We start from the raw sequence: 25,836 nt of genomic DNA on the forward strand, positions 1-25,836 counted from the left end.
GTATATCAGTGACATGCAGTCAGGGGAGGCAGGTGAGGCGGGGCCTCACGTGCCATCATGGAAAGAAAAAAAATGTAAAAAGAAAAAAATAAATTAAATGGTTATATGTATCCAGTGATTATAATATAAAATAATGTTCCATTTAACTTCACCAATTTTAGATTAGTTTTATTCAAAATCGCAGAATTTTCACATTTGCCGTTCAAATACTGAGAAAAGACTTGCGGTGATCAGCAGCCAGTTGAGGCACGTCACTGAGTTGAGCCTCACCATGGATTGCGCAATGTCTCGGCTAACTGCTGGCCTGCTGTGCAGTGAGACCGTATTGCTATATGAATTATATTATACATTTCCATAGTTTAGTTAGCTGAGGTATATAATGTACAGTGTATTTTGTCAACAACTATATGTGTGTAACGTATTTCTCGTGCTGAGCAATCATAAAACGACTGCAAAAGACGCACTGTGTGAGGCTCGCAGTAATCCCGCCTCCTGGTGGTAGAGGGCAGTAGTGATCCCAGAGATCATTCTTGCGACTACTCGGCTGCAGAAGAAGTGACAACAAGCAGCAACAGTTGGCAGCGATCGTTTATTTTTTCATCTTGCCTGGACTATTAACATGGAGGATTACATATCTAAAATAAAACAGTTTTCTAAACTGGACTTTCAATCAAAGCAGGAGGTAATAATTAAAGGATCATCTCCATCGAGACAGAGAGACTTTTAAAACTGAAGAAAGATAAGGAAGACTTCTATAAACAAGTTATCGATGCTTTTGTTCAAAAGGAGCTGTGCATGGACTTCATTTATAAGTAAAGGTAAGACCATAATAACGTTTTTTTTAAATTAAATGTGCCTTTTTGTGTGCTGCAGTTTGTATGTGTAAAGTTAAAGTTAAGTTAGGTACCAATGATTGTCACACACACACTAGGTGTGGTGAAATTTGTCCTCTGCATTTGACCCATCCCCTTGCTCACCCCCTGGGAGGCGAAGGGAGCACTGGGCAGCAGCGGCGCCGCGCCCTGGAATCATTTTTGGTGATTTAACCCCCAATTCCAACCCTTGATGCTGAGTGCCAAGGGTTGGCACTCAGCATCAAAACGCTACAAAACGTGATTATAAGGTTAAAAAGTACAGAATTAAACATTAAACGTGATTTGAGCTTTATGGAAATTGGTCAGTTTTTGCATAATCCATCAAAGTGGTGATGACATCCAAGCAACAAAGAAAAGAGGTATGCAGTCTTTATCGGACACATTCAAAAGGTTGTGGTTCCGATAATAAAATAAACGTCCTTAGTTCCCTGTGAATGCGGTCTTTCCGTGCGACAAGCTGTCTGCACATGTCCTACAGGACGGGTGTTCCGGGTTCTGGACGCACTGCAGGATCATCAGGATCCTGCAGACACAAAATATGTCGCGTTAGATCCCATTCATGTGTCTTCCACGGTGAGATGTCTCTTACTGGTCGTTGTCTGAGCAGGTCCAACGGAAACCTCTGGACTGGAGGATGTGGATCAGGTCCACAACGGAACCCTGATGACAGGATTCTCTATGGAGGAAAAACAATGAGGGTCTTTGAACTTTTGAAGAAGGAACACATCTCCTTCCTCAAAAGATGGTATGGTAGCAACACACACCTGCTGGGAGCCGTGTATAAAGAGAGAAGGGCCCACCGGGTTTCAAAATTGGGAGCAAACATGGCGCCCTGTAGTCACATGGGGAGCTTTTGACCAATCATTTAGGAGTTCATCAAGCCATACTCTCTCTTATTGGACACAAGCTTCTCACTTGACTACAAGGCGCCATGTTTGCTCCCAACTTTGAAACCGAGGTGGCCATTCTCCTGCTAGCTCACATACGCCACCCCAATTCATACTGCCTCATGTAGCCACGAAGAATACTACAGCGCTCTTCAGTGGGATTTTCTGTATTGTTCTTGCTTTCTTATAATAGTTTATTACAGGGGTCCCCAAACTTTTTGACTCGGGGGCCGCATTGGGTTGAAAAAATCTGGCCGGGGGCCAGGCTGTACATGTGTGTGTATATATATATATATATATATATATATATATATATATATATATATATATATATATACATAGGTTAGGTCAGAAAAAAACATGGAGGCTATTTCATCCCTACAAGCCTGTTTTGCAGGTTTCCCTGCTCTTCAGGGGATTTTATAATATATATATATATATATATATATATATATATATATATATATATATATATATATATATATATATATATATATATATATATATATATATATATATATGTATATATATATATATATATATATATATATATATATATATATATATATATATGTGTGTGTGTATATACATATATATATATATATATATATATATATACACACATATATATATATATATACATATATATATATATATATATATATATATATATATATATATATATATATATATATATATATATATATATATGTATATATATATATATATATATATATATATATATATATATATATATATATATATATATATATATATATATATATATATATATATATATATATATATATATATATATAATATAATAATATTAAATATAAAATAATGTATATAATATAATATAATCCCCTGAAGAGCAGGGAAACCTGCGAAACTGGCTTGTAGGGATGAAATAGCCTCCGTGTTTTTTCCTGACCTAACATATATTCCGCATTCCGGTATTGAGCACTGAATGGATACACCACAGAAGCCTTGAATATATATATATATATATATATATATATATATATATATATATATATATATATATATATATATATGAGACGTGACGCGGTGATGTCACGTTATCGATGGGAAAAAACATTTTTAGACAGTACAGGTATGATTTGCCTGAGTGACTAGGAGACACCGAGAGTAACAAGCGGTAGAAAATGGATTAGAAAGTACAGATTTAAAAAAAAAAAATATATATATATATATATATATATATATATATATATATATATATATATATATATATATATATATATATTTATATATATATTTTTTTTAACTTGGGACTTCCCGCTGGCCGGATTTTGGACGCTGGCGGGCCGGATTGGGCCTGTGGGCCGTAGTTTGGGGACCCCTGGTCTGTCATATTAAATGTTTCCTGTTTTCTAGTGCTTTTAAGAGTGTTCGTTTTAATAACTGAGCTATTGTGAGAAAAACATTTCCTTTAGGGATTGATAAAGTTTAAAAAATCTAAAAATAAATATTTATTTCATGAATCATTTGTTTTTAAATTTCAAAACAAGTGAGTCTCTGCCAAATATACATTGATCATTTTATTTTCCTTCAGCGAATATGCTAACCAAGCATGCTGTTTGAATGTAAGTGTAATGTTAGCATGTAGCTAACATGTCTATCCTGTTTTTGCTAGCGTTTGCGTCCTCACTTTAATGTCACGTTGTTTTATGCGACATACGACATCTATTATGTAAAAAGTGGATACAATTATTAGGCAAATCTTTATTTTATTCTAAGGCTGTCAGAATAGAGAGAGGTGACGAAAATGGAAAAAAAAAACAATTTATTCTATACAAAAAGAGGAAGTACAAACAATAGTATTACCAGCGCTGGAGAAAAGACAGAGACCTCCAAAGTCTGGATCATTTTCTAAAATGGTCGCTCTCCTTGTACGCATTTGTCTCTCCTGCTGCTCCGCCTTGATCAAAACCAAAAGTTAACTTGGCGTACGTGTTGAACGCACACACATTCTTGCCCACTTTCACTCTCCGCACCTGGTACATCCTGACACCCTTAAAACTAGAGACAATAATTTTGCTCAAAGGTGGGAAAATATTCCTTTAACACTTTACACAATAGCGCTTTAGAGCGTTGTTAGTATGAAAGTACATACATTTATACGATGTGTACAAATATACATATTATATTAATATAATATTATATACATATGATATACAAACCCCGTTTCCATATGAGTTGGGAAATTGTGTTAGATGTAAATATAAACGAAATACAATGATTTGCAAATCATTTTCAACCCATATTCAGTTGAATATGCTACAAAGACAACATATTTGATGTTCAAACTGATAAAAAAAAAATTTTGTTGCAAATAATCATTAACTTTAGAATTTGATGCCAGGAAAAACGTGACAAATAAGTTGGGAAATGTGGCAATAAATACTGATAAAGGTGAGGAATGCTCATCAAGCACTTATTTGGAACATCCCAAAGGTGAACAGGCCAATTGGGAACAGGTGGGTGCCATGATTGGGTATAAAAAGTAGATTCCATGAAATGCTCAGTCATTCACAAACAAGGATGGGGCGAGGGTCACCACTTTGTCAACAAATGCGTGAGCAAATTGTTGAACAGTTTAAGAAAAACCTTTCTCAACCAGCTATTGCAAGGAATTTAGGGATTTCACCATCTACGGTCCGGATTGTTATAGGCGCAAAGTTGAAAAGCCAGCATCTGTGATGGTATGGGGGTGTATTAGTGCCCAAGACATGGGTAACTTACACATCTGTGAAGGCGCAATTAATGCTGAAAGGTACATACAGGTTTTGGAGCAACATATGTTGCCATCCAAGCAACGTTACCATGGACGCCCCTGCTTATTTCAGCAAGACAATGCCAAGCCACGTGTTACATCAACGTGGCTTCATAGTAAAAGAGTGCGGGTACTAGACTGGCCTGCCTGTAGTCCAGACCTGTCTCCCATTGAAAATGTGTGGCGCATTATGAAGCCTAAAATACCACAACGGAAACCCCCGGACTGTTGAACAACTTAAGCTGTACATCAAGCAAGAATGGGAACGAATTCCACCTGAGAAGTTTAAAAAATGTGTCTCCTCAGTTCCCAAACGTTTACTGAGTGTTGTTAAAAGGAAAGGCCATGTAACACAGTGGTGAACATGCCCTTTCCCAACTACTTTGGCACGTGTTGCAGCCATGAAATTCTAAGTTAATTATTATTTGCAAAAAAAAAAATAGTTTATGAGTTTGAACATCAAATATCTTGTCTTTGTAGTGCATTCAATTGAATATGGGTTGAAAATGATTTGCAATTCATTGTATTACGTTTATGTTTACATCTAACACAATTTCCCAACTCATATGGAAACGGGGTTTGTATATATATACACACACAATTTTTTTGAATATTTTTTTACAATTAATATATTTTTTATTATAATTTTTTTTTAATGAAAATAATCAAGTTAATGTAATCAAACCTTATATATATATATATATATATATATATATATATATATATATATATATATATATATATATATATATATATATATATATATATATATATATATATATATATATATATATATATATATATATATATATATATATATATATATATATATATATTGTTAGAATTATCATCAAGTATCAATCAATCAATCAATCAATGTTTATTTATATAGCCCTAAATCACAAGTGTCTCAAAGGGCTGTACAAGCCACAACGACATCCTCGGTACAGAGCCCACATACGGGCAAGGAAAACTCACCCCAGTGGGACGTCAATGTGAATGACTATGAGAAACCTTGGAGAAGACCGCATATGTGGGTAACCCCCCCCCCCCCCCCCCCCCCCCCCCTAGGGGAGACCGAAAGCAATGGATGTCGAGTGGGTCTGACATAATATTGTGAAAGTCCAGTCCACAGTGGATCCAACACATCAGCGAAAGTCCAGTCCATAGTGGGGCCAGCAGGAAACCATCCCGAGCAGAGACGGGTCAGCAGCGTAGAGATGTCCCCAACCGATGCACAGGCTAGCGGTCCACCCCGGGTCCCGACTCTGGACAACCAGCACTTCATCCGTGGCCACCGGACCTGTGCAACTCCCCCTCCATAAGGGAGAGGGAAGCAGAGTAGAAAAGAAAAGAAAAGAAACGGCAGATCAACTGGTCTAAACAGGGAGTCTATTTAAAGGCTAGAGTATACAAATGAGTTTTAAGATGGTACTTAAATGCTTCTACTGAGGTAGCATCTCTAACTTTTACCGGGAGGGCATTCCATAGTATTGGAGCCCGAATAGAAAACGCTCTATAGCCCGCAGACTTTTTTTGGGCTCTGGGAATCACTAATAAGCCGGAGTTCTTTGAACGCAGATTTCTTGTCGGGACATATGGTACAATACAATCGTCAAGATAGGCAGGAGCTTGACCGTGTAGTATTTTATACGTAAGTAGTAAAACCTTAAAGTCGCATCTTAAGTGCACAGGAAGCCAGTGCAAGTGAGCCAGTATAGGCGTAATATGATCAAACTTTCTTGTTTTTGTCAAAAGTCTAGCAGCCGCATTTTGTACCAACTGTAATCTTTTAATGCTAGACATAGGGAGGCCCGAAAATAATACGTTACAGTAATCGAGACGAGACGTAACGAACGCATGAATAATGATCTCAGCATCGCTTGTGGACAAAATGGAACGAATTTTAGCGATATTACGGAGATGAAAGAAGGCCGTTTTAGTAACACTCTTAATGTGTGACTCAAACGAGAGAGTTGGGTCGAAGATAATACCCAGATTCTTTACCGAGTCGCCTTGTGTCATTGTTTGGTTGTCAAATGTTAAGGTGGTATTATTAAATAGATGTCGGTGTTGAGCAGGACCGATAATCAGCATTTCCGTTTTCTTAGCGTTGAGTTGCAAAAAGTTAGCGGACATCCATTGTTTAATTTCATTAAGACACGCCTCCAGCTGACTACAATCCGGCGTGTTGGTCAGCTTTAGGGGCATGTAGAGTTGGGTGTCATCAGCATAACAGTGAAAGCTAACACCGTATTTGCGTATGATGTCACCTAGCGGCAGCATGTAAATGCTAAAGAGTGCAGGGCCAAGAACCGAACCCTGGGGAACTCCGCTCGTTACCTTAACATAGTCCGAGGTCCCATTGTTATGGGAGACACACTGCATCCTGTCAGTAAGATAAGAGTTAAACCAAGACAAGGCTAAGTCTGACATCCCAATACGCGTTTTGATACACTCTAATAAAATATTATGATCAACAGTATCGAAAGCGGCGCTAAGATCAAGAAGCAGCAACATAGATGACGCATCAGAATCCATCGTTAGCAATAGATCATTAGTCATTTTTGCGAGGGCTGTCTCCGTAGAGTGATTTGCCCTGAAACCGCATTGAAAAGGTTCACAGAGATTGTTAGTCACTAAGTGTTCATTTAGCTGCTGTGCAACAATTTTTTCGAGGATTTTCGAGATAAACGGAATTAAAGTATTGTTCTGTACAATCTTTTTAATGATTCTTTTTATGCAAAAAATCGATTTGCAACCAGAAAATGAACAAACAAAACCTGAAAAAAAAGAAAAAAAGATTTGCAAAAACAAAAATTATCGATTTTCATACAAAAACATTTTTTGTATGAAATACAAATATATATATATATATATATATATATATATATATATATATATATATATATATATTTAGCACTGTATAACGGATAAACCACAGTAACCTAGACTATATATATGTATATATGTATATATACATTTACATCCATATATATATATATATATATATATATATATATACACAGTATATATATATATATATATATATATATATATATATATATATATATATATATATATATATATATATATATATACATGCACAGTTCTGAATTTAGTATAGGGATATAGATATTAAACGAATAAGTAATGTCTTACTGCTCCACCTTGGCAGAGGTCGAAACCGAAAGTTAACTTGGCGTACGTGTTGAGTGCACACACACACGTTCTTGTCCACTCTCACTCTCCGCACCTGGTACATCCTGACACCCTTACAATTACAGAAAATAATGTGCATGTGTGTGTGTTCGTATTGATAAGAAACACAGTGAGATCATTGTTTTTTTTTTAATATTCTACAAGCAAAACCAAGGCCAAAGCTAGTAACTGCCAAGGCGTTCCTTTTTGCTCAAAAGTGGGAAAATATTCTCCAAAAATCTACACAAAAGCTACAGACACTCAAAATGGTGAGTTTCCAGTCGGGGACTCGGTTTAAATTCCAGCATCAAGGCTAGATTTTGGCACTCAGTCTGATTTTAAGAGGAAGTGGAACAAGTACTACAATATCGACGCTTTCAAGTTTAGCATCCTTACGTGAATGGTCCATCCAGGTTAGTCACCACTTTGATGTTGACATAGTTCACCCTGTGTGGATTCAGACCGTCCAGCTCCACACTTCCAAACATACTACAATATTTGGACAAAATAAATAAATCAGAAACAACCGCAATGTTTTGACATTATCCATTTCTCACATTTGACCTGTTTTTGTTGAAGGCGTCGTCAATGGATCCATTGAGTAAGACGGTGATGTTCCCACATGCTGTTTCTGCAAACTAGAGAAAGAAGAAGCCCAATGGAATGTTCTAGAAGCGTTTATATCGCAGGTAGAGTACTCACGTCCTTTGAAGCTTGCCTCCAGAGAGAGTGCACAGGGTGATTCAGACAGGCCGACCACTGGGGACAGGAGCCGAAATCAAAATCTGTGCAGGAAACAGTGACGATGACATCGCCGTACCCAAACAGATCAAACAGGAAGTAGTATACCTGCGTCTTCCTGCTGACCGCACCAGATGAGATCGTTGAACATGTATCCAACCAGCGTGTCCTCCAGGGTCCAAAAGCGACGCACCACAGCTGCGTAGTCGTGTATGAGCGCCCGGGTCTTGCTCCAGAAGAGGAACTGATTAAAAGCAACGGGGGGGGATTCCTTCAGAATTAAGAGTTACTTGCAGGAAACGGTCCATCATACCCGGTCACAGGCCCACGTTTGCGGCATGGCTTGGAACATGTGGCGGTAGTCCTCGACGGCCACGCCGCAAGACGCCTGCTGCACCACCGCCTCCTCAAACTGTTGCCAGATTTCCTCGCAGTCGTATCTGCGTATTGGAAAGGTCTGCAGTGTGAGCATGGAACCATATTTGGTAACTTATATAATAGCTATCAGGCAAAGGAGTGATGGGAAGTCATTATGGCAGCAAATATACCCCCTGGTGGCAGTGAGTGGGAAAGAGACGATTGTCGTCTCACTGGAAGCTCAGTAATGCTCTTCTCGGATGACATCCAATATATTTTTATTCCATCCATTTTCTACCACTTGTCCCTTGATTTACGAATTAATTTGCTCACAAAATGGAATAAAAAGATTTTAAAAAGTAAAAACATAAAAATCCTACCCAATATTTTGGGATTAATTTACTCATTAATTTAATCACACAAACATAAAAATGTTATATTAAACTCTATTATACAAAAAAAAGAAGGAACAATTTCCCTTGTGGTTCAATAAAGTTAGTCTAAGTCTAATAAAACTATGATCAATGCAATTATATCATTCAACACAATAATCAATAACCAACAAAAACATATTAATGGTATTACTAATTAGAATAAAAAGATAACAAAAAGTAAATACATTGAAAACAAAAAAATCCTACCCAATATTTTGGAATTAATTTACTAATTAATTTACTCAGAGGAGCATAAAAAATATTTATTAAACTTTATTATAATGATATAGTTCAATACAATAACATTTTTGTTCGAAATAATTGAATTTTTTTTTTAATAAAAAATATATTACATTTTTGTTTATGATAATGTTATAGTTCAATGCAATAACAAATTATTCTAAATAATAAATATTATTGGTAATTTAAATATCACTGAGAAAAAACATAATTTTGTATTCCATTGCAACAACAAATTATTCCAAATAATATTATTGGTAATTGAAATATCACTGAGGGAAAAAAATAATTATTTGAAAAAATTAAACATAATTTTAATTTTTTTAGAATTCATTTAGTAATTGATTTGCTCTCACAATACTAAATACATTATACTGAACTATGATGTATAATAATACAGCTCAATACAATAACCGATAGTTCTAAATGATTAACAATATTATTAATAATAAAAATAACATTTTGACAATTGTTGGAAAAACTTAAAAATCCTATCAAATACAGTATTGTGGAATTAATAAACTCATGATTTTACATACACACTCTTTATATTGTTATTATAACAAACTATAATTGATACAACGACATAATTTAACATGATAACCAGTCATTTAAAAAGTAATTAATATTATTTTTAATTAACATAAATAAATAACAAAAAGCAAACATTATTTTAAAAAGACAAATTATATTCAATGTTTTTTAATTAACTTACTCATTAATTTACTCACACAGACATAAACAATTTATATTAAAGTATGCTTAATATAACAATATACTGTAGTTCAATACAATAACAAATTATTCTAAACAATTAATATTATTGATAATTAAATATCACCACTAAGAAAAAAAAAATATTAGAAAAAAGTAAAATTTCTCATCTAATACTTCAGAATTAATTTACTAATTGATTTGCTCATGCAATCCTAAAAATATTTTAATTAACTATGATTAATACAATGCTATAGCTCAATACAATAACCAATAATTCTAAATAAGTAACATCATCCATATTTAAAATATAATTTAAAAAAAAAACTTTTGGGAGGGAAAAAAGTAAAAATCCTATCTATTATTTTTTTATTATTCAAATATAGTATAATAAAAAAACTATATTAATTGATTTCGTCACACCGTTCTAAAAATACTTTAATAACTATGATGATTATAATGATAAAGCGCAATCAATCATTACAATTAATATTATTAATAATTAAAATAACATCTTGACAAAAAATCTCAAATCACGTTTAATGTTTAAATTATTTGAAAAAATAAAATCCTATTGGATATTTTGAAAATCAATTTACTAAATAATTTACTTACACAATAATAAAACAATTTTATTAAAACATGATAATATCCATCCATCCATCCATCCATTTTCTACCGCTTGTCCCGTTCGGGGTCGCGGGGGGTGCTGGAGCCTATCTCAGCTACAATCGGGCGGAAGGCGGGGTACACCCTGGACAAGTCGCCACCTCATCGCAGGGCCAACACAGATAGACAACATTCACACTCACATTCACACACTAGGGCCAATTTAGTTTTGCCAATCAACCTATCCCCAGGCGCATGTCTTTGGATACAATGGCATAATACAATCTAATAACCAATTATTCAAAAATATATTTTTTAATAAATACAATAAAATTGTAAAAAAAAAAAAACGTTTATTAAAAACCCAAGCCAATAGTTTTTTTAATTATTAATTTACTTTCAAAATAATAAAACAATAATAATGAAAATAGGATTAATGTATTGATATAATACACTGCATTATCCAATAACTACGAAAAAAAAAATACTTTTAACCATTAAAATTAAAATACAACTTACAGACAATTTTTTGGGGAAAAAAGTCAAAGTAAAAAAAATAATTTACAAAGTGAAATATTTAGGGTTTTTAAAAAGTATTTTATTAGAAGAAAGTTCCTATTATCAATATAATTATTGTCAACCTACAATTATTCAAAGGTAACACTGTAACATGTAATTAATTTAGCATAATAAAACAAAAAAGTTATGGTTAGGTAATACATTACCTGACGCTGGGGTTAACAAGTGTGATGTAATTGAAACACCGTCCCATCACGATGTGCTTGATGTTGGGGGTCGTCCCGAAATGTGCTAGCAGGGGACTGAGACACATGGAAAGCACAAGGAGGCCTATTGGGAACGGACAACAAGTTCACTGTTGCAGAAATGTGCAAAAATTGCAAAAAACTTACATGCGGTCGTGCTGATCATTACTAAAGATGCTTTAGGGGTGGTTGCCATGGTGACAGATGGGTACCTTACAAAACCAGGAGACACTGTACATGCGACATGGTTGACAGGACAGGACCCTGTGCGGTATTGTGCACAAACTTGTGCAGATTTTGAACCAAAAGAAAGCACATGCTCACCAATATTTCTGGTTTCCTGGTGCTGCTCACTGTTTCACTCAGGAAAAGTATCTTCCTTAAAAGAGTACTAATTCCTTCTTCTCAGGACTGATGGGTGTCAATGCTGAGGGTGAAAGCGGATTTTCCCTTAACCCCGTGGACAGACATTGGTCAAAAAGATGTTTTCCCTCCAGGGCCCTGTTGCGAATAAGGCCTCCGCATGACTCCCATTATGATGCCATGAAGAATTTCCCAACGCAACGTGTGGGCTGTCTTTTGGGAAGAGGCACAGCTGAAGGAAAACATTGAGATGATATGATGTGATATGTGATAAACACCTGTCATTGGACAAAGTAACATTTCATACTGTATGTCATCAAATGAACCAGAACCATAAAAAATATATTTTTGTTATTGTAATATTATTTTATAAATTAAATTATCAGTCTTGCATACATTATTTAATCGTTTTAAACTACACTACAGTACTGATACTGTACTAATTATAAAGTTATTATAATGTTATGTATCAATATCTATTATATAATTTTTTTTTTGTATCGCTGCTAAAAATAATCTTTGTGGAGCAGCAAGTGAGAAATTATTCAATTTAAAAACTATTCAATTGTACTATAATGTATATTAAATTAAATATTGTTTTAATTAATTGGAAGTCAATGAAAGTATCGGATCAAAAGCACGTGACCATTCAGTAACGGCGTTCTAAATGCCGACGCTGTAGAAATATTTAAATGTGAAAGTACTCTTTAATTTATAATTTTAATAGATGGGTTTCAGAATTGAATGATGATTTTTTTTAATAAGTGATTTTTTTTTTTTACAGTCACCACTTTTTCTGTTATGAATCAACACATAAAACAATAACCGGAAAAAGGTGACAACGATCCTGCCAATGAAAAAGCCATATCAACATCACGTGATACGTATTGACCAATCAGAGCTCTTGCGTCCTACCCACTCCATCTGTTCCGGTAGCAGTCCTCGCTAGGTAACTTTACAAGTCACACACAGTTCCCTGGTTGATAGGATAATTTTATGCGTAAATATATTTATTGTCCGGGATTGTGTTGTTATCGTTAATGTCTCCAGGCACTCATTTGGCTGATTAGACTCCTATTAAACGCCCTCTGACCGACTGCTAAGCTAGCCAGCTAGCTAGTTAGCGTTAGCGGCTAAAGCGGAAGCTGTCAAAGTAATAAAGTAAGCAAGACTTTTAGCGGAAGTTGTCAAAGTAATAAAGTAAGCGATACTTTACAATGACACCCTTTAAAGTGTCAGCTGTGTTCACACGAACGACTGTTATTTTTTCCTATATACTTGTAAATTATTCTGTACAATGTCTTGATAATTAACGTAAGAATAATTGGGACACTCCTCAATGTTGACACTTTCCTAACGCCCACCAGGTGGCTCTCATTAGCCGAGGCGCACTTGAACGCATCATCCCTCCAGGCAGCAGCTTGCAGTGACCTGACAGGTTTGTCCTGTTCTTTCCTATGTTTTTTTTAATTTAATCACAGCTTGTTTACACCATTTTTTTTTATATCTAGGGAGTCTTTCTATTGGACTTGTTGCTAGTTTTCTACGAACAATGAATGATCCTTGGCAGGAGTGCATGGAGCACTGTGTGGAGGTCACCAAACAGGCTGGCAAGGTGCTTTTTAAACAGAAATATAACTACAGTGGAATCAGAAGACATTATGTAGCATGGAAATATGTTTATTTTGGGTTGTAGTGTTTGTAGCCAATGACACTTTATGCATCCTCTGAGGCTGGCATATGTGGTCGGTCACAAGTACTGGAGTCACTGCTAAAGTGTTTGTAACTTACTGCAGGGGTGTCAAACGTATGGCCCGAGGGCCGGATCAGGCCTGCAAAAAGGTTTTATGCGGGATGAGTTTGCCAAGTATAAAAATGAGCCGAAATTTTTGAATGAAAGAAACGGCTGTTCTAAATGTGTCCACTAGATGTCGCAATAGCAATTCTTTGTATCTTTGTAGATGATGCTACATATGTAAAAAAAAAAACAGTGCACCAGTCGAGGAAAATGTACAAACTCCATAAATAACATCCTGTCGTTTGATTTAGATATTTTTTTATCTTGATAGATTGAAAATTAACACCAATGAGTTGACTGATTAACATTATCACATAATTTATTCAGAAAGTATAAATAACGACAAATAAAGATAGAATACTATTAAGCGCAACATGTAAGTGTAAAAAAAAACCCCAACAACATTATGATTTGTACATTTTCAGAATGTCCTTGTTCTATTTTTAAACAAAGAAAACAATCTGAAGTTGTCTTTATTTTTAAGGTATCGTGCCATGATTTTACCAGTCTGGCCCACTTTGGGAGGAGATTTTTCTCCATGTGGCCCCCCGATATAAAATTAGTTTGACACCCCTGACTTACTGTATATTATTCCTCTACCCCCTATAAAAAGTGGTGCTTTTGTTGAAAAGGGTCTACTAAATATGCCCTCTATCTCTTCCCTAATGTGTCTAACACTAAACAACTGAAGAGCTCATTCTTGTTGGCCCCCGCCAGATGATCCGCGAGGCGCTCCAAAAGGACATCGCCGTCATGCACAAGAGCTCGCCGGTTGACCTCGTGACCGAGACGGACCAGCGAGTGGAGCAGCTCATTATATCATCCGTCAAAGCAAAGTTCCCCACGCACAGGTGCAATGTCCAGATAAGGTCATGAGGGGCGATGACGTCAAGTAGGAATGAGACTTATTTTGTTCAGTTCAGATAAACAGAATAGATCTTGGAATGGGACTTTTTGCATTGTAAAGGTATACCTAATGTTGTGGCCTAAAAGTATATATTATAATTTTTTTTTTTTAAAGCTTCATAGGTGAGGAGTCGGTGGCTGCAGGCGCCCCGAGCGTTCTTACTGACGACCCCACTTGGATCATCGACCCGATTGACGGCACCACCAACTTTGTCCACCGGTACACGCTACCGGCACTAACACATACACGCACATAGCCTTTGGAGTTTGTTTTATTTCTGTCTCGTCTATTTTGGTCTTTTAATTGGGCGTCTTCCCTGTCTACTCTAATTAGACAACCTCCATGAGACTGAACAGAATAGAAATGGAGTCCTATGAGTTTAAACCTAAAGGGAATTCATTAATTAAACAGTGGCTTTATAGTCAATATTGTTTACTTTTTCTTTTTTTTTTGCACAGGTTCCCATTTGTGTCTGTATCAATTGGCTTCACAGTGAAGAAAGAGGTTTGAGAGTCATTTGTAATAAAGTACTTCAGTAGTGCAATTATCACCCTCATGTACCCATAATGTATTTTTTAATGCTCGCCTGTGCAGCTGGTGTTCTGTTTCAGGTTCTAGCTCATGAAGCTAAATCACCGCACTTTAATGTGAAGTATCTCGCCCTCAGATAGAGTTTGGGGTTGTGTACAGTTGCATGGAGGACAAAATGTACACTGCGCGCAAGGGGAAGGGCGCCTTCTGCAACGGCGTCCCCATCAAGGTGTCAGGACAGGAAGGTGACTTTTTCCACAATGCAACCAGCAGGTGGCGGCAACAATCCGCGCGAGCTCCTTTCTGTGTCGCCCTGTGTCAGATATCAGCCGCAGTCTGGTGCTGACTGAGGTGGGCTTCAAAAAGGACTCCGAGCAGTTTGCAACAATGATGGCCAACATCAAGACCATCCTGACAATCCCTGTGCACGGGTAATTACCTCCATCGTTTCATTGCGGTTTGTGCGTTAATTAGCAGGACTAAACAAAAAACTACCAAACTTAGTAATATTTAACTTTGCTTAAGGGTGAGGAGTGGGTCAAGGAAGAATTAGATAACATTTGGTGCTGACGGGGTTTGCCATTTCTTGACTTGTGAAGACAAAATTGTACAAAACATGTATGTCTATTAAAGGAGCCGTATGTAGGAATCTGGCCAGAAATGGTACTGCAATCTCGGTCAAAATTTTGTAGTCCTCTACCCTTCTCCCTGACTGAAGTTGCCAGATACACAGCAGAATCCAGCTCGATCGACTGGGCTACTCAAAGGAACTTCAAACATCCACTGCCTCTTACTAGGGGTTGAGGTGCTGGGACCATAATAGCTGAATAGACAATTGTTTTGTCAATATCAAATCTCTAACCAACACATTTTACACAGAAATTTGACTATTTTCAGGAAGAAGTACGTCAATATCACAACAAATGGCAATCATATGGTTATTGTCAGTACTATTAGAAAACAAAGACTAAAACTAACTACAACCAACTTTAGCAATGTTTATACTGGTGAAAATAAGTAGAGCATGCTTAGCAGGATAATGTACGGCCAAAACTAAACAGGAGACATTTTACCTAGGTATGCCTATAGGCTACTGTTTCAAGTGTTTCAGATTGCCATATAACTTGGTACATGTATTCCACAATATGCAAACAAGAATGAGGAATTATTTCATCATGTGATTTGGCTGTCTCCATACGTTTCACATTGCCATGATGACAGCTGTGCTAATGTTGGAACCCATTTCCTCAGCGTATCAGCATATTGAGATCGAAATAGGCACCGACACTACCCATAGCCAAATAGGTTTTATTTGTCGAAAAGATATTTTGCCCTGCAAGTTCAATTACACATCGACATACAGGCTAACGGGCATATATTCCTCCCGTTAGCCGATATGTCGATGTGTATGCTCCCATTGACCGGGCTAGGATGCTAAGCATTCGTTGCACGAACATATTAGCTTTTTTAGACAAGATCATAGACTGTATTGGACAATATAGTTTACGTACGAAATGTCCATTTCCATTTATTTCAAGTAATAAGATAATGTAAATGCCTTACTTGCCTATCAAGGAGGAAATGAGCAAGTTTGGCGTCAGATGAAAAAATCTTCTCCGCCATCAATCGTCTCCATTTTTCAAAGGCATCTCCGATACACATCCTTGTTTTGTTCCTGGCTTTGTCATGAACAAGTTGAGAATCATAACGAGGCCTTTTGGATTTACTGAAGTTTGACATTTTTAGTAACTTTACCAGTGGCAGTAGCTTGACGAAGATGGCGGTGCGTAACTGGCAACCTGGGTGTAACACACTCACAGACTTTCTAATTGGTCAAACGGTGGAGGGTGGGGCATCGAAATAAAAACAATAACAAGATTTCGGTGCTGTAAATCTATTTTTTTGAACTACTGTTATCAGTTATAGAGATATTTGAAAATAATGTGATTTATGAATACCTTTTGACATATCAGGGCCATTAAAGGCCTACTGAAACCCACTACTACGACCACGCAGTCTGATAGTTTATATATCAATGATGAAATCTTAACATTGCAACACATGCCAATACGGCCGGGTTAAATTATAAAGTGCAATTTTAAATTTCCCGGGGAACTTCCGGTTGAAAACGTCTATGTATGATGACGTTTGCGCGTGACGTCGATGGTTGAAACGGAAGTATTCGGACACATAGTATCACAATACAAACAGCTCTGTTTTCATCGCAAAATTCCACAGTATTGTGGACATCTGTGTTGGTGAATCTTTTGCAATTTGTTTAATGAACAATGGAGACTGCAAAGAAGAAAGCTGTAGGTGGGATTGGTGTATTAGCGGCTGGCTGCAGCAACACAACCAGGAGGACTTTGGTTTGGATAGCAGACGTGCTATCCGACGCTAGCCGCCGACCGCATCGATGATCGGGTGAAGTCCTTCGTCGCGCCATCTGCTCATCACGGGTGTTGATGAGCAGATGAGGGCTGGCGTAGGTGGAGCGCTAATGTTTTTATCATAGTTCTGATGAGGTCCCGTAGCTAAGTTAGCTTCAATGGCGTCGTTAGCAACAGCATTGCTAGGCTTCGACAGGCGGCACAGCATTAACCGTGTAGTTACAGGTCCAGTGTTTGGTTCGGTGTCTCCTGATAGTAGTATTGTTGTTCTTCTGTCTATCCTTCCAGTCAGGGGCTTATTTATTTTGTTTCTATCTGCATTTATGCTTGATGCTATCACGTTAGCTCCGTAGCTAAAGTGCTTCACCGATGTATTGTCGTGGAGATAAAAGTCACTGTGAATGTCCATTTTGCGTTCTCGACTCTCATTTTCAAGAGGATATAGTATAAGAGGTGGTTTAAAATACTAATCCGTGATCCACAATAGAAAAAGGAGAAAGTGTGGAATCCAATGAGCCCTTTTACCTAAGTTACGGTCAGAGCGAAAAAAGATACGTCCTGCACTGCACTCTAGGGTAATCATCGCTTTCTCGGTCCGAATCGCTCTCGCTGCTGGTGTAAACAATGAGGAAATGTGAGGAGCCCTTCAACCTGCAACGTCACGCTACTTCCAGTACAGGCAAGGCTTTTTTTATCAACGACCAAAAGTTGCGAACTTTATCGTCGATGTTCTCTACTAAATCCTTTCAGCAAAAATATGGCAATATCGCGAAATGATCAAGTATGACACACAGAATGGATCTGCTATCCCCGTTTTAAATAAAACAAATTCTTTACAGTAGGCCTTTAAATGATGACTTGACATGAAATTGTTACATATGGCTCCTTTAAGGTGTACTCTATGTCGTCGTGCACTTCACTGGGTGTCATTCTAGTTCATGGAGTTCACTGTAGGGCTACACAATCTTGGCCAAAATAATAATCACCACTATGTTTATCAATATTGATATTACAATTCTTAATTACGATTGTTTATATTGGGTAAAACTGTTTCCCACAGGTCAGCAATCTACTTGTGGAAATGGTTTTAATACCTTTTAATAAGGTATAAATTAGTCTGAAAAAGGGCTAAATAAATGTTATCAACAGATTTGAAGAAACATAATTGTCTTTTTGTGTGTTATTAATTTTAAAGGGGAACTACACTTGTTTTGAAATGTTGCTTATTATTCACAATCCTTATGAGAGACAAGAACATATGTATTTTTTTTGCATTCTAATTTGTAATAATCGGCTTGTTCTAGGTGGCTAGCAATGGTGCTAATAAGAGTAATGCATCCAAAAAGCGCCAACAGTAAGACATTTACATGTTGTGCGCTGAATATTAACCAAGTATTAGCAATATTGTTATTATAAGCGTTTACATAGACAACTTATTGTTAGTCGCGCCGTGACAACAGAGCACTAACAAGCTTATGCAGCTGCAGTGTTGACATACTGAGCTGCTTCATCATGATTGCCTGTTAGCTGGTAAAAGTTTATAAACCATGCCTCTCACCTGGATAGAAAAAGGTTGTGGACATAAACTGAGAAGTTGGTCATCTGTGACATTCAACTTATACCTGGAGATGGCGAGAGAAACACAAAAAGATGCTAGTTGGTGACACAGGCTTTTTTTTTTTGAACCTTTTCCAAGGATTATAAATAATTGTTTATCTAAAGGGCAATATTTGAACATCCCATCAGTGAGAGCAGACATTGTACAGTAAGTGATTATTTCATTTATTATGTATTTGTTTGTTGTCTTTCAAAAAGTCTGCCATGATTAGTAGTAGTATATTGGTGAAGGAAAAAGCGAACGTTGCGATGCGTCTCTAAAATTTATGCGCTGCCGTATTCTTATAATGATCAGAATACATAAATGTTACATGTTATTATGAATGTGCCTGTTACTACATTACATACCTACAGAATGTATATAAAACATTGATGGAAGTGTTTGGATGTTATTTAGAGAGCAATTCCCATTGGCTCCATTGTTAGCGGATTTTCATTTACGTTTAATTACGAATTAGAATGCATAAGAAAAGAAACATGTTTGCATGTCTCTCATAAGGATTGTGAATTTAAAAAAACTACAGTTCCCCTTTAACATGTAGTCTTGCCTTTAGCTACACTTATGGTGATATGTCATTGTTGATGTTCTTTGGACAAACTGCTGTTGCTTTCCTCTACCGCCACAGCTGTAAAAGTGCTTGATTTGATATGCAGCTGAACCTGCTTTTAAAATGTCATCGCTGATGATCACCCTCATTTAATCATGACTGCCAACATCGTGATTATTTTTGTGCAACCTTAGTTTGCTGTCATAACCTGTCCGATTCAAAGTCTTCTTCCCACCCCACCAGTATTCGCTCGCCAGGCAGCGCAGCCATCAACATGTGTCTGGTGGCATGTGGCTCGGCCGACGCCTACTTCCACATGGGCATTCACTGCTGGGACATGGCTGGAGGGGCCGCCATCGTCACCGAGGCTGGAGGAGTTATCACGGACATATCAGGTGTGATAACTGCATTCATAATCGTATCATACAGTGAATGCTTAAATCAGAGGCTATAATAGAGGTCCGAGATATCCATTATTTCTTCATCTTAAGAAGATATTCTGGACATTTGTAATCGCCAGAGCTTCAGGCTTTGTTTTAAAGGGACACTGCACTTTTTTGGAATTTTGTCTGTCATTCACAATCCTTATGTGAGACAAGCACACATGTTTAGTTTTCATGCATTCTAACTCATAAATAAATGCTGGAAAAAGTCAGCTAACAATGGAGCCAATGGGGATCACTCTATTCTGCCTATAAAGCGCTCTAAAAAGCATTCAAAAATTTCTATCAATGTTTTATATACATTCTGTTAGTATATACTGTACAGTGTTTCCCATAGACTGCCAAGATACCTGTGGCGGTGGGGGCGTGGCTATGGGCGTGGTCACCATTACATCATCGTGTAATTTGCATAATTTACTACAATGATATGATTTTCTCTAAAAAGGCTCAAAAAATGTATACTTACTAATTAATATTAACAGTTTTGTTTTAAACGGACATCCATCCATCCATCCACCCATTTTACAATATAATTACAACACTTTATGTACATATTTATATACATATTTGAACAATAAGTTATTCACTGAAATATATTTATTAATTGTGGTTCTTACAAAAAATATATCTTATAAAATATAAAAGCTAAAATGTCTCTTAAAGCTCTGCCCCTTTAATTAGTGCTTACTAAATAATTTAACTTTAGCCTACTACTACTACAACCATATTATTTACCAGCAACATAAAGTGAAACAGAGGCAGAGGTGTCCTGCCACAGTCAGTAACAAATAAACAGAAAACATAGCTTCATCAAACATCTGATCCACTGAACAAAGAGCTCCAAAAATCTTGAACTTTAGACTGCCATCCGTTTTACTCCCTACACTTAACCATGTGTTTCTTACTGCCTGCAGACTTTGCACCCTTTGTTATATACACATGTTGTGTTTCTAATATAAATACATTTAATAAAGTCAAATACAAATAAGGCAACAAGAGAAGTATCCTACACTTCTCTTTTGTAAAGTAAATCTGAACAGCCGATATGGGCATCTACATCAACTATATGATTTGCCTGAGAAGCTGGAGAGGACAAAAAAAAATTAAAAATTTTAATTTTAATTTTTAATTTTTTTTTATTCGTGGCGGACGTAATTCTTTTGTGGCGGGCCGCCACAAATAAATGAATGTGTGGGAAACACTGCTGTATGTAATGTAGTATAAGCGCCATTCATAATAACATGTAATATTTACATATTTTGTTCATTTTAAGCATGCAATGCCATCCCGATGTTCGCTTTTTCCCTTCAACAACATTGATAGTATTGTGAATGATAGGTAAATGATGATAGGTAAATTTCCAAAAAAGTGCAGTGTAGTGAAGCCTGAATTAAAAAAAAAGATGTAACAAAAAGTGTCTGTTTCAGCACCTTTTCTCTCTAAAGTGAAGCAAACAAGTGACGGAGATGCTTGAGTTTGTTGCTCATACCTAAGGCAGTGCGGTATACCAGTATTTCAGACAATACCGCCATACCAATAATTGTAATACTTATTGTCTTGACGTGGAAGCAGAGTAGGAGCCGCGCTCACTTAACCCAAACTCCAGTACAAGGAGTGTGTGAAGCATACCTGTCAACCTCCCCTTTTTGCTGGGAAATCTCATATTTTGTCCTCCTTTCCTGGCGTCTTGACAGTCCTGTTTTTCCCCGGACTTTGCTCTTAATAAAAAATAATCCTCAGCAGTATTGTTGCCAGTAATCAGGTCCGTTTGACTCAAACCTCGGCAACATTCAGCATCACTCGGGGCAACAAGTGTTCATGACACCAGCGTGGCGAGTTTCAATGTACGTGATTCTATCAAATCAACAATGCGAGAGAGATGGATGCACTTGAAAACGATGGAGAAGACATTTCTGTCAAAATATAAACTTTGTGTAAATAGATATGTTCTCAGTTGCAACGGTATGAAAAAAAACATCTCTAAAAAGCTGCCAGAAATAATTAACTCGTTATGTGAGCTTCCCAGTCACAACTACTTTGCTCAAGAAGCACTGCCACAACAACTGAATACACAATCTGACAGGGTGTTAAGCGGCAGTAGCAATATTGTCAGCTGCCACACAGCATTCTGCAGTTGACAGCCTTCTAAAATTGTTGAGCTAAAATAAACACTTTTGTTAAAGGTGAATTATTTTAAATTTGCTGCTGATGTTTAAAATGTATTCTTAAACCAGGGACTTTATTTTATATTTTGTTATCCTGTGTTTCAGTTATTAGCTGAGGATTTCAGCATAGCTAAAGGTTTGTTTCATTAAAGATTGAAGATTATACTTTACTATCCCATATTATTTTTAATATTTATCTACGGATGAAACTTAAACATTTCCAGAATTTACTCATGTCAAGTATTTGTTTCAACAAAACAACTTGACAAGCATATTTGGGTTTGACTTTCTCTAGATTCACCTTCCGGAAAAAAATAAATAAATATATATATATATATATCGTATAACGGGATTCAGACAAAATATGTTGGGATATGACTTTTGGTCCATATCGCCCGGCCCTACTCATACCCACATAGGACATCTTGTAAAAAAGTAACTTTTGCACAATAGGGGGCCTTTTGGATTGAGTCACCTTACTTTATGGTAACTTCTTGTACATACAATATTCCATACTTTCAAAAGTGGACATAAAATCCCGCAGACATACTCTAAAATCTTGTAGAAAATCTGCAAAGGAGAGACTAACTCCACGTCGTCTTCTCTTCTGTCCTGCGGTGACATTATATAAGCTACAAGTTGAAACAAGCGTCTTAACTTAATCTTGGCTCGTTCTGTTTTTCCTCAAAACAGGAAGTGGAAAGGCTCTAGCAATGCAATCTTCCTCAACAAAGATTAAAAAAGCTCATGCATGACCACCGTGTTAAAATGGTATTAAAGCAACACGAGAGAGGAAGCAAGCACATTATAAACACCTTTCAGTGTGTCCCTACTTTACATACTCCGTCAAGGACGTGTCGCTTCCAGTCTAATTTGGATGTCACGTATCATATCTGCAGACCTTTTATGCAAATTTGACACGCTGGGCAGTGAAGGGGTTCATGGTAACTTTAAAAGGAGGCCCGCGTCATGCATCATTCTCCACTTTGAAGGCCAAACATCCAAGAAGATGACTTGAGGCCGCGTACTACTCCTCTAGGAGTGTCTCAGCCACATGATGAACATATGCGACATGAAATGCTAACGCTGCATGTCCTCCTCCGTCTCTCATCCAGGTGGCCCGTTTGATCTGATGTCCCGCCGGCTGATTGTGGCTAGCAGCAGAGCCGTGGCCGAGCGCATCGCCGCGCAGGTAACAGAGTTTGGCGTCGGCAGGGACGACGCAGATGGCTCGTAAAACTGCTGCCGCCGCGCCCGCTGCACCCGCCTGCCAATTTAACGGGTATTCACACATCTAACAAGCCGAGGGTTTGCTTTCAGGAGCGAACACGTCACCCTTACCTCCGAGGAGTAGCTTAGTCCAGCATTCACTCGGCTTGCTTTCCAATTGAATTTGTGACGCGCATGTGGCTTTTTTGATGCACATGTCTTTGAGGCAGGCACACTTTTATCTGTCTTGTGAATAACATCAGACTGGCTCAAGAATTCAGTTTTTGCAGTTAATTCCTAAAAACACCACAGCAATGCGAACCTAAAAACAGAGGAGCACTCCTGTCCTGTATGAATGTAAACAAATTGCTTCAGTTTTAAACTTATGACTCTATTACTATATGTACAGTATTATATAGTGATGGTTTAAATAGAAATATATGTATGAACATTTGCTGTAATTAATTAATAGTAGTTTTTTGGTGCAAATTTTAGGGTATGGCAGAGCATTGTATTGACAAATACAAATGGTTGTTAGATTTTATTAAGGGGCAGAATATTTATGTCAATAGTGTAATCAAGTGTAGTTTTAGATATTTTGATCCATTATACTTTCTTGTATATGTTATTCACAAATGTATGTAAGTTGTGAGTAAGTGGTCTGTAAGAAGAACAGCAGTGTTGAAAGTTATTATAGCATGGGTCTCCCAACAGGAGCTGTCACCATTGATTTTTGAGTAAACTCTTTGTATTTTTTTAAAGTGTTCCTCATGGACATTATGCTTGTATTTAATAACAAAGAGCATAACAACACACCATAACCGCACTTCTTGAGCGGCGAGATTTAAATTTAATTCACTGTCAAAGTAGCTGTAATGGTGATAAAAGTTAGGCACCTCTGATTTAAAGTAAAAAAAACTACAAACCTAACACAATGGTCACATTCTTGGTACATACTAGTGTCGCTTTTTGGCGTATGTGGCTGACGTTTCACCTCTGAAATGCCACATGCTGTATATATGAATTTGTATCATTCGCACATGCTGATTCAGCATAATTTAACCCTGAATAACTTTCTGATTCATGTCAATCATGACACCAACTGTTTTATTGGCACTGTGAACATTGTAGTCCATTTAAAGAGATAACTATTATGTTTCTGTATCCACCAACATTAAATACCTCTCTCCACATCGTCTGCTCTCCTTGTTGGATCATTTTGAGTGTGGCTATCAGGAGACTAAACAGACAAACCCACACAAGCGGGCCTGTTGTTTTTGCCCTGTACAAAGCACAAGGCTCCGTATAGGCAAGGTGGAGGCGCTCTTAGAGTCAGTCATGACACATGCCAACCTGTCCATCATCTGCACTTTTAGACATAATAGAGCGTAAGAGATGCACGCACCATGCCCAACCCTCGGCTCCAAGAAGACAAAACAAAAGAAACAACATGAAGGCGGCGAAACTTGGTGCTCCGGGCAAGACCGTTTCAAATTCAAATACACTGGCCAAATGTAATAAATGTAATTTTGTTGTGAAATACTGTATGAAAAATGCCAACATGTTATGACAAGATACCATCCGCTAATTTCACCAAACTGGTGAACCTGACTCCAATTATTTGTAGCTTCTATGTTCAGCAGATAGAGCATTTGGGAAATATTTTTCATAGCCTTATTCCAAAATGAAATACAGTATTAGCTCAACTTACGAGCTTAATTGGGTCTGTGACACAGCTGTTAACTTAAAACTTGCATCTTAAATCAAAATCTCCCATTGAATTGAATTTAAATCAATTTACGGGTCCATGATAACATTTCTTGGATGGCAACATATGTTGCTCCAAAACCTGTATGTACCTTTCAGTATTAATGGTGCCTTCACAAATGTATAAGTTACCATGCCTTGGGCACTAATACACCCCCATACCATCACAGATGCTGGCTTTTCAACTTTGCGCCTATAACAATCCGGATGGTTCTATTGGACATGACGTCCACAGTTTCCAAAAACAATTGGAAATGTGGGCTCGTCAGACCACAGAACACTTTTCCACTTTGCATCAGTCTATCTTAGATGAGCTCGGGCCCAGCGAAGCCGGCGGCGTTTCTGGGTGTTGTTGATGAATGGCTTTCGCTTTGCATAGTATAGTTTTCACCTGCACTTACGGATGTAGTGACCAACTGTAGTTACTGCCAGCGGTTTTCTGAAGTGTTCCTAAACCCATGTGGTGATATCCTTTA

The 25,836-nt window shown here is 37.1% G+C and overlaps 2 protein-coding genes across 7 annotated transcripts; one reads left to right on the plus strand and one right to left on the minus strand.

Annotated features, from left to right (window-relative positions):
• Nucleotides 1–613: 613 nt before the first annotated feature.
• On the minus strand, nucleotides 614–13,104 carry LOC133629919 (ADP-ribosyl cyclase/cyclic ADP-ribose hydrolase 1). 5 transcript variants are annotated; one of them, XM_062021045.1, is made up of 11 exons: nucleotides 12,901–13,104; nucleotides 11,947–12,217; nucleotides 11,770–11,834; nucleotides 11,584–11,679; nucleotides 8,818–8,944; nucleotides 8,613–8,748; nucleotides 8,466–8,548; nucleotides 8,328–8,401; nucleotides 8,160–8,252; nucleotides 1,465–1,551; nucleotides 614–1,398 (listed from the first exon to the last, which is right to left on the minus strand). In XM_062021045.1, the coding sequence occupies exons 4-11, from the start codon at nucleotides 11,628–11,630 to the stop codon at nucleotides 1,296–1,298; spliced, it is 750 nt and encodes a 249-aa protein (XP_061877029.1). In that variant the 5' UTR covers nucleotides 11,631–11,679; nucleotides 11,770–11,834; nucleotides 11,947–12,217; nucleotides 12,901–13,104; the 3' UTR covers nucleotides 614–1,295. The 5 variants fall into 5 exon arrangements, with proteins under 5 accessions (XP_061877029.1, XP_061877025.1, XP_061877028.1 ...); XM_062021041.1 differs by having other exon boundaries at nucleotides 11,584–11,707; XM_062021044.1 differs by having other exon boundaries at nucleotides 11,770–11,853.
• On the plus strand, nucleotides 12,853–24,784 carry LOC133629920 (inositol monophosphatase 1-like). 2 transcript variants are annotated; one of them, XM_062021046.1, is made up of 10 exons: nucleotides 12,853–12,934; nucleotides 13,353–13,423; nucleotides 13,497–13,600; nucleotides 14,501–14,634; nucleotides 14,805–14,909; nucleotides 15,149–15,194; nucleotides 15,358–15,466; nucleotides 15,544–15,652; nucleotides 20,020–20,171; nucleotides 23,500–24,784. In XM_062021046.1, exons 3-10 carry the CDS (start codon nucleotides 13,538–13,540, stop codon nucleotides 23,619–23,621), a joined length of 840 nt encoding a protein of 279 aa, XP_061877030.1. In that variant the 5' UTR covers nucleotides 12,853–12,934; nucleotides 13,353–13,423; nucleotides 13,497–13,537; the 3' UTR covers nucleotides 23,622–24,784. The 2 variants fall into 2 exon arrangements, with proteins under 2 accessions (XP_061877030.1, XP_061877031.1); XM_062021047.1 differs by lacking the exon at nucleotides 12,853–12,934 and adding an exon at nucleotides 12,985–13,146.
• The last annotated feature ends 1,052 nt before the right edge of the window (nucleotides 24,785–25,836 follow it).

Source organism: Entelurus aequoreus, linkage group LG15, assembly GCF_033978785.1.
Source record: "Entelurus aequoreus isolate RoL-2023_Sb linkage group LG15, RoL_Eaeq_v1.1, whole genome shotgun sequence".
In the NCBI taxonomy this organism is placed as follows: Eukaryota; Metazoa; Chordata; class Actinopteri; order Syngnathiformes; family Syngnathidae; genus Entelurus; species Entelurus aequoreus.